General features: G+C 40.7%; 1 protein-coding gene and 1 pseudogene across 1 annotated transcript; both read right to left on the bottom strand.

Annotated features, from left to right (window-relative positions):
* Window positions 1-1,872: 1,872 nt before the first annotated feature.
* Window positions 1,873-2,769, bottom strand: LOC114568999 (uncharacterized; the record flags this gene model as incomplete). Its single annotated transcript, XM_028598738.1, has 1 exon — window positions 1,873-2,769. A coding segment is annotated over one exon (897 nt), but the record flags the coding sequence as incomplete, so codon positions are not given.
* Window positions 2,770-4,389: 1,620 nt separating this feature from the next.
* On the bottom strand, window positions 4,390-5,896 carry LOC114570250 (uncharacterized; annotated as a pseudogene).
* Between the last annotated feature and the right edge of the window lie 3,992 nt (window positions 5,897-9,888).

The following is a 9,888-nucleotide window of genomic DNA, read 5'->3' as shown; positions in this document are numbered from 1 at the left end:
CATCAAAACTATGAATGAACACATATGGAATTATGTACTTAACAAAAAAGTGTGAAATAACTGAAAACATGTCTTATATTTTAGATTCTTCAAAGTAGCCACCCTTTGCTTTTTTTGATAACTCTGCAAACCCTTGGTGTTCTCTCAATGAGCTTTATCAGGTAGTCACCTGAAATGGTTTTCAGGGTTAATTAGTGGAATTTTTTCCCTTATTAATAAAAAAGCAAAGGGTGGCTACTTTGAAGAATCTAAAATATAAGACATGTTTTCAGTTATTTCACACTTTTTTGTTAAGTACATAATTCCATATGTGTTCATTCATAGTTTTGATGCCTTCAGTGAGACTCTACAATGTAAATAGTCATGAAAATAAAAAGGAAACACATTGAATGAGAAGGTGTGTCCAAACTTTTGGCCTGTACTGTAAACAGACTGATGGAGCCCCCTGCTGCTCACTTTAGACATCTAATATCTACCAGGTAGATCCATCAGAAGACATCCTCACACTACAATCTGCTACCAAGAACATCTCCTAAAAATGATATTTGACTTTAAAACAAATGTTTGCTGTTTAGAGGAAACTCTGAGACGTTTATCTCCATATAGGACTGCTGTGTGAATGGGTTACTGTGTGTGTGTGTGTGTGTGTGTGTGTGTGTGTGTGTGTGTGTGTGTGTGTGTGTGTGTGTGTGTGTGTGTGTGTGTGTGTGTGTGTGCATGTTCTGCAATGAGATGACAAAAACTAATTAACAATAAATCAAACATGAAGATAAATTGTGTGTGTTAAGGACAATCGAAACATCACAAGAAAAAGCGTGTAAATGCTGAAAAGCTATCACTCTAAAGAAGCTAAATACACATCTGTTCTAAACTCAGAAAAGAAATGAGCATGAAACTCAAACAGTAATAACAGAAACATGGTTTGCTATCTCAACGTCTTGTCATCTGAAGTGTATTTGGAGTCTCTAGCTGAAATTATTGTGGAAAGAGGAGCATTTTAAAGTGGCTATATAGGTCAAAAAGAATTCAATTCAATTCAATTCAATTTTATTTATAGTATCAAATCATAACAAAAGTTATCTCGAGACACTTTACAGATAGAGTAGGTCTAGACCACACTCTATAAATTCCAAAACCCCAACAATTACAGTAATTCCCTCAAGAGCAAGCATTAGCAGTGGCTATTGCGACAGTGGCAAGAAAAAACTCCCTTTTAGGAAGAAACCTCGGCAGACCCAGACTCTTGGTAGGCGGTGTCTGACGGGCCGGTTGGGGGTGTGATGAACAGTGGTGATAACAGTCACATTAGAAGTCACATTGACTTCGAAGGTTATCGTGGAAGTTCATGTCATAGCCGGGCACATCGTGTCATACTGAGTAGTGCAGTCTCCTATACCGGATCCTGACTACTCTGTGCATAGGAACATCACAGCAGGGCGTTGCGGGATGTAACGTGGCGCTGCAGAGCACGGGGGAATACTGCGGATGCAGCAGGACGCAGCAGGATGCGGCCGGGAAATGCAGAAGAAACATAAGGACTCCGGGGAGTAAACTCCCCAGAGCTAGATTAGTAACAAGCATTTCTGGGACAGGATGCATACAAAAGTAACAAGTAGAGATGAGAGACCAGCTCAGTGTGTCTTAGGGAGGAACAGCCTCCCCGGCAGTCTAGAATTGTAGTAGCATAACTTAAGAGAGGCAGGTTAAAGAGAGGTGCCTGGTCGGGCTAGAACTCCCCCCCAACCGGATCGGGCTGTACTGGCCTTACTCCCTCTACTCTCGCTCGATTATTAATTATACAGTATAAAAAACTGATGACTACGAGGAGAAGCAGGTGGGCCGGGTTAGGCGGACGCTGCAACTCCTCACTCCTTAACTATAAGCTTTATCAAAGAGAAGAGTTTTCAGTTTACTCTTAAATGTGGTGACGGTGTCTGCCCCTCGAACCCCGACTGGGAGCTGGTTCCATAATACTGGAGCCTGATAGCTGAAGGCCCTGGCCCCCAGTCTACTTCCAGAGACTCTAGGAACCATAAGTAGCCCCGCATTCTGGGAGCGCAGTGCTCTAGTGGGACAATAAGGTACTATGAGCTCTTCTAAGTATGATGGTGCTTGACCATTTAGAGCTTTGTAAGTCAGGAGGAGGATTTTAAATTCAATCCTATATTTCACTGGAAGCCAATGCAGAGAAGCTAATACAGGAGAAATATGATCTCTTCTCTTAGTTCTCGTCAGAACACGTGCTGCAGCATTCTGGATCAGTTGGAGAGTCTTAATGGACTTATTTGGGCAACCTGATAATAAGGAATTGCAGTAATCTAGTCTAGAAGTAACGAATGCATGGACTAGTTTTTCAGCATCGTTTTGACACAGGATATTCCTAATTTTGGCAATGTTACGAAGATGGAAAAAGGCTATTCTTGAGGTTTGTTTTAAGTGGGCGTTGAAGGATATATCCTGATCAAAAATAACTCCTAGATTTCTGACAGCAGTGCTGGAGGCCAGGGTAATACCATCCAGAGTAACTATATCTTTCGAAAACGAAGTTCGGCGATGCGTTGGTCCTATCACAATAACTTCAGTTTTGTCTGAGTTTAACATCAGGAAATTGTGGGTCATCCAGGATTTTATATCCTCAATACACGTTTGAAGTCTTGCTAACTGACCACTTTCGTCTGGCTTAATTGACAGATATAATTGGGTATCGTCTGCGTAACAGTGATAGTTAATCGAGTGTTTCCTAATAATATTACCTAGAGGAAGCATATATAAGGAAAATAGAATTGGTCCAAGCACTGAGCCTTGAGGAACGCCATGGCTAACTTTAGCGTGCTTGGAGGGTTTATCATTAACATTAACAAACTGGGATCGTTCAGAGAAATAGGACTTAAACCAGCTTAGTGCGATTCCTTTAATGCCAACTAAGTGTTCCAGTCTCTGTAACAGGATAGTATGGTCAATAGTGTCAAATGCAGCACTAAGATCTAGTAGAACAAGAATGGAGACAAGTCCTTTGTCTGCAGCAGTTAGAAGGTCGTTAGTAATTTTCACCAGTGCCGTCTCTGTGCTATGATTCTTTCTAAATCCTGATTGAAAATCAGCAAATAGACTGTTGCTATGTAGAAAATTACATAACTGATTAGCAACCACCTTCTCAAGGATCTTGGTTAGAAAGGGAAGGTTAGATATAGGTCTATAGTTTGCTAAGACCTCAGGATCTAGGGTGGGTTTTTTAGAAGAGGTTTTATCACAGCAATTTTAAATGACTGCGGTACATAACCTGTCAGTAAGGACATGTTGATCATATCTAATAATGAAGTGTTTACCACGGGTAACGCTTCTTTGAGTAGCCTCGTTGGGATGGGGTCTAAGAGACAGGTAGACGGCTTAGCTGAGGATATCTTTAACATTAATTGTTGAAGGTCTATAGGATAAAAGCAGTCCAAGTATATGTCGGGAGTCGTCGTTCTTTCTAGCGGTCCTGCATTTAAAGATGAACTGTTAGAAGTTAAGGGCAAAAGATGATGAATTTTATCTCTAATTGTTATAATTTTATCATTAAAGAAGCTCATGAAGAGAAAAGAATGTGAACTGAACAAAGGCATGGTTTTAATTCAATTCAATTCAATTTTATTTATAGTATCAATTCATAACAAGAGTTATCTCAGGACATTTTACAGATAGAGTAGGTCTAGACCACACTCTATAATTTACAAAGACCCAAGAATTCCAGTAATTCCCCCCCAGAGCAAGCATTTGGTGCGACAATGGCGAGGAAAAACTCCTTTTAGGGAGAAACCTGGGACAGACCCAGGCTCTTGGTAGGCGGTGTCTGACAGTCCCGGTTGGGGGGTGATGAACAGTGGCAATAATAGTCACAATAAAAATACTGGAACAGAGACTGTTTCAGTATTGTAGTAGTACTACTAGTAGTATAGTAGTGATGTAGCAGAGCACTGCAGGGCGTAGTAGGATGCAGCAGGATGTAGCAGGGCACTGCAGAGCATAGCAGGGCACACAGCAGGACTATGGTGACAGGCTGCAACCATGATTTAGGGGCTAAGTTAGTAACAAGCATTTCTGGAACATGGAAGCACACAGATGGAAAGAGAGAGGAGAGAGAAGCTCAGTGTGTCAAAGGAAGTCCCTCAGCAGTCTAAAACTATAACAGCATAACTAAGAGAGACAGGTAAAGGAGAGTTACCTGGTCGGGCTAGAACTCTCCCCAACCGGATCGGGCTGTACTGGCTGTCTCCCTCTACTTTGATTATATCATTGATTATATGGTAGATGAGTCTAACATCTATGAAGAGAAGCAGAGAAGAGAAGGGGTGCTGCGTCTGTAGACATACACCCTCCCCCGCCGGTCTAGGCAAACGCTGCAACTCCTCACTCCCTAACTAAAAGCTTAACAAAGAGGAGAGTTTTCAGTTTACTCTTAAAGGAACATGCCGACTTATTGGGAATTTAGCTTATTCACCGTAACCCCCCGAGTTAGACAAGTCAATACATACCCTTCTCATCTCAGTGGAAGAATATAGTACTTGGGCGGAGTGATATGCTCGCAGCAAGCCTGTCTGAGAATATAGTTCCCAGTCTGTTTACTGTTAGAAGATGGCTGTGTCTCATGTTACGTTTTTTTTTGTACACGCTGTGACTCTACAAATCACAACATGTAAATAGGAACATGTTGGCGTTATTTTGTCACTTTTGTCACAATTGGGAGCAGTAGGCTAGTTGGAACCAGTTACCTGCAGGATCTGTGCTAGGCTAAGCTAATGCTGGAACCGTCAGACAGCGTTACAGCACGCACGGAGATGAGAAGGGTATGTATGGACTTGTCTTACTCTGGGGGTTACTGTGAATAAGCTAAATTCCCAATAAGTCGGCGTGTTCCTTTAAATGAGGTGATGGTGTCTGCCGAACCCAGACTGGGAGCTGGTTCCACAGGAAAGGAGCCTGGTAGCTGAAGGCTCTGGCTCCCATTCTACTTTTGGAGACTCTAGGAACCACAAGTAGCTCTGAATTCTGGGAGCGGAGTGCTCTAGTGGGACAATAAGGTACTAAGAGCTGTTCTAGATAGGATGGTGCTTGACCATTTAGGGCTTTGTAGGTCAGGAGAAGGACTTTAAAGTCAATCCTGAATTTCACAGGAAGCCAATGCAGAGAAGCTAAAACAGGAGAAATATGATCTCTTTTCTTAGTTCTCGTCAGAACACGTGCTGCAGCATTCTGGATCAGCTGGAGAGTCTTAAGGGACTTATTTGAGCAACCTGACAGTAGGGAGTTAAAATAGTCCAGCCTGGAAGTAACGAATGCATGGACTAGTTTTTCAGCATCGTTTTGAGACAGGATATTCCTAATTTTGGCAATGTTACGAAGATGAAAAAAGGCTGTTCTTGATGATTATTTTAGATGGGCGTTTAAGGATATATCCTGATCAAAAATAACTCCTAGATTTCTGACAGTAGTGCTGGAGGCCAGGACATTCACCATCCAGAGTAGCTATATCTGTAGATAATGAAGTTCGGAGGTGTTTAGGGCCCAGCACAATAACTTCAGTTTTGTTACAGTTTAACATCAGAAAATTATAGGTCATCCAGGATTTTATATCTTTAATACATGCTTGAAGTTTAGCTAACTGACTTGTTTCGTCTGGTTTGATTGACAAGTAGAATTGGGTGTCGTCCGCATAGCAGTGATAGTTAATTGAGTGTTTCCTAATGATATTACCAAGAGGAAGCATATACAATGAGAACAAAACTGTTCCAAGCACCGAGCCCTGTGGAACGCCATGCATAACCCTCGCGTACTTAGACGATTTATCATTAACATTAACAAATTGAGATTGATCAGAAAAATAAGACTTAAACCAGCTTAGTGCAATTCCTTTAATTCCGACTAAGTGTTCCAATCTCTGTAACAGGATTGTATGGTCAATAGTGTCAAATGCAGCACTAAGATCTAATAAAACAAGTATGGAGACAAGTCCTTTGTCTGCAGCAGTTAGAACATCGTTAGTAATTTTCACCAGTGCCGTCTCTGTACTATGATGCTTTCTAAATCCTGATTGAAAGTCTTCAAATAAGCTGTTGCTATGGAGAAAATCACATAACTGATTAGCAACTACATACTCAAGGATCTTGGAGAGAAAGGGAAGGTTAGATATAGGTCTATAGTTTGCTAAGACCTCAGGATCGAGGGTGGGTTTTCTCAGAAGAGGTCTTATCACAGCTACTTTAAATGACTGCGGTACATAACCTGTTAATAGAGACATATTGATCATATCTAGTAGAGAGGTGTTAACCACGGGTAACGCTTCTTTGAGTAATCTCGTTGGGATGGGGTCTAAGAGACAGGTAGATGGCTTTGCTGAAGATACCTTTACCATTAGTTGTTGAAGGTCTATAGGATAAAAATGGTCTAAGTAAATGTCAGGTCTAGTCGTTCTTTCTAGCAGTCCTGCGTTGAAAGGTGAACCATTAGAAGTTGAGGGCAAAAGGTGATGAATGTTATCTCTAATTGTTGTAATTTTATCATTAAAGAAGCTCATGAAGTCATCACCACTCAGAGCTAGAGGTATCAAAATTGGAGATGACTGACTATCTGTCAGCCTGGCTACAGTGCTGAAAAGAAACCTTGGGTTGTTCTTGTTTTCTTCTATTACTGATGAGTAATAGTCTGATCTGGCATGTCTGAGGACCGTCCTATAGGTTTTCAAACTGTCTTGCCAATCCAAACGAGACTCTTCCATTTTGGTGGAGCGCCATTTACTTTCAAGTTTTCGCGAGTTTCGCTTTAATTTACGAGTTTGGGAGTTATACCAAGGTGCTAGTTTCCTTTGCTTCATCTTCTTCTTTTTGAGTGGAGCAACAGAGTCTAAAGTAGTCCGTAGGCAGGCCGTAACACCATCTACACAATTGTCGATTTGAGAGGGACTAAAGTTTACATAAAGGTCCTCTGTTGTATTAAAACAAGGTAATGAGTTTAGTGCTGTTGGAATGTCTTCCTTAAATTTAGCTATAGCACTGTCAGATAGGCATCTAGTATAGAAGCTTTTATCTAATGTCGTATAATCGGGTATGAAGAATTCGAAAGTAATTAAGAAGTGGTCTGATAATAAAGGATTTTGCGGGAATACTAATACATCTTCAATTTGATACCATATGCCAGCACGAGGTTGAGGGTGTGGTTAAAACAGTGCGTGGCTTCATGCACACTCTGACTGAAGCCAATAGAATCTAGAAGTGAGTTGAAAGCAGTACTAAGGCTATTGCTGTCAACGTCCACATGGATATTAAAATCACCAACAATAAATACTTTGTCTGATTTAAGTACTACACATGATTAAAAACTCTGAGAATTCAGAAAAAAATTCAGAATACGGACCTGGAGCTCGGTAGACAACAACAAATATAATTGGCTGTACTGATTTCCAGGTTGGGTGTTGAAGATTAAGAACAAGACTTTCAAAAGAGTTATAATTTAGTTTGGGTTTAGGGTTAATTAACAGGCTTGAATCAAATATGGCTGCAACTCCCCCTCCTCGGCCTGAGCCTCTAGGAATTTAAGTATTAATATGACTGGGAGGAGTCGCTTAATTTAGACTAACATAATCTTCATGGCCCAGCCAGGTTTCAGTAAGACAGAATAAATCAATTTGATTATCAGATATCAATTCATTTACTAGTACTGCTTTAGAAGACAGAGATCTGATATTTACTAATCCACATCTAATTTTCCTATCCTTTTCTATCATTGCAGTGGTAGTTTTAATTCCAATTAGGTTGTTAAGTATTGCCCCTCTATTCACCACTTTGTGTGGTCTATTGTTGATTATAATTGGAATAGCACTAGTACTACATGTTACTGGAATAGCACTAGTACTACACGTTACTGGAATAATAATAGTACTACTTGTTATCAGATTCATTCACTTGTATAGTGCTATCAGGATCAATACCTCGGGGACATGAATTTGTGATATTTTCAACATAATGTCAATACTTGCCTGTCAGTGTGGTGATTATGTTGTCAGATAGCAGCCTGGCTCCGTGTCGGTTTGGGTGGAGACCATCACGCTTCAGCAGGTTGGGCATCTCCCAGAACAAGTTGAAGTTGTCGACATAGGGAATGCTCAGGGAAGTGCAGAGTGGTTCCAGCCAGGTGTGGAGCCAGAACAGTCTGGACCATCTCTCCGAGAATTTAAGATGGTCTGGACCAAACTTCACTTGGAAACACACAGGAGTTGTTCAAGAGGTACAGAGCTTTTTTTTTCTCCTCCTTATCACCTCTGGGGCTCCATGAAGATGCGCCCGCAGAAAAGGAAAAGACAATGTAAGTATATGATTATTAATGAAACGGCGAGCTAGTCTGTACTGTTTATTAACTCTTGATCGTACAATGACTGTATTTGGATGTTAAACAGGCTACTTAGACTTGGCAGTAATGTTTTAAACCCCGCGACATGCACGCAAGTTTAAACGTGAGCAGCACAGCTGTGTACCTGGCTGATTTCAGCGTGATTCATTACAGAGCTGTTAGTTAGTTGCTTTATTAAAGTGTATTTTTTGGTCTTGTCTTGTAATTTACAGGAAGCAGTACGCCGTCTTCACAACTTAGAGACAAACTGCAGCAGGCGCTACGAATGGGGGCAAGATTTAAAGAATATGCTTTCATTGAATGAATATTCATTCTGCTGTATAAGGACATAAATACGTTAATAGATACTGATCTTAACCGTACTTTTTTTTTACAGACTAACCTCGCCTCATAACGAGCACTGCATGAAAAGTGGGATTTCAGTCCCCGTAAATGCCTGTAAACGCCCGGAAATCCCCCTAATTTTCGGCAGTTATCAACAATTTACCAAGGGGGTAAGCTTCGCTTCAGAACTCGAGCCATCTATGGCGCCATTTTGTTGCTAACTGGCCATCACCTCCTGTTAGCATTCCGCTGACCGCCATTTTTTTTTTACGTCACTTGACTGCGAATAACTTTACATCTGAAGCGTTTAAAGACTCTATTTTTCCGTTGTTTAGTTCCAAAGAAACACGACAATGTATAAAAGGCTTCATTACCTTGTACCTCACGTTATGGCTCCGTAGCAGACGCTTTTGTAAAAATAAGCTAACGATTGTGTCATAACCAAGTGACTTACTGTCGCACAGTAGAGGAATTACCGTATAGTACAGGAGAAGCTCGCAGGCAGTTTCGACTTACATGAGCTGTTTAGGTTTAATTACAAATGTTAACTAGCATGTTAGTTAGCAATAATTAGCCTGTGCCCATGTTATCTCCTTACATCCACCTACACTCTCCGTATCTGTAAGATTGGGAATGATTGAGATTTCTCTTGGCACAGCTACCAGAAGACTTTCAACTTTCAGACACGTTGCTCACGTCACATTCTCTCAGTTGGAGGCTGCGCAGTAAAGCTGGCCATCACCGGAAAAGTGCTTCTAATAGCCTTCACTGGTCTCCGTCCAGAGACACGGGGTCTATTGGTCCATGATATACTGTCTATGCAATTTACAGGCTGTGAACGTCACGTTCGTCTGTGCAACATATTGTTGGAAACGAACCATGACGTATGTGGAGAGCCCCCGCGGAGGTGTTAATGGATCTAATTAGAATATGAATAGGCGCCTGGCCAGAGAACGTCTGGCCTGGCTGGAATTTCCTCACTCGCTATTGTATGAATCTCTCTTGATTGGTTGACAGGTCTGTCATGGGTTAAGCTATTGGTCACCCTGGGCCATTATTATTATAATAATAAAATTATTATTATAATAATATAAATATATATATATATATATATATATATATATATATATATATATATATTTATATATATATTTATTTATGTATTATATATTTATTTCATAT

This window comes from Perca flavescens, chromosome 15 (genome assembly GCF_004354835.1).
Source record: "Perca flavescens isolate YP-PL-M2 chromosome 15, PFLA_1.0, whole genome shotgun sequence".
Lineage (NCBI taxonomy): Eukaryota > Metazoa > Chordata > Actinopteri > Perciformes > Percidae > Perca > Perca flavescens.
This window is presented reverse-complemented; position numbering and strand designations above follow the sequence as displayed.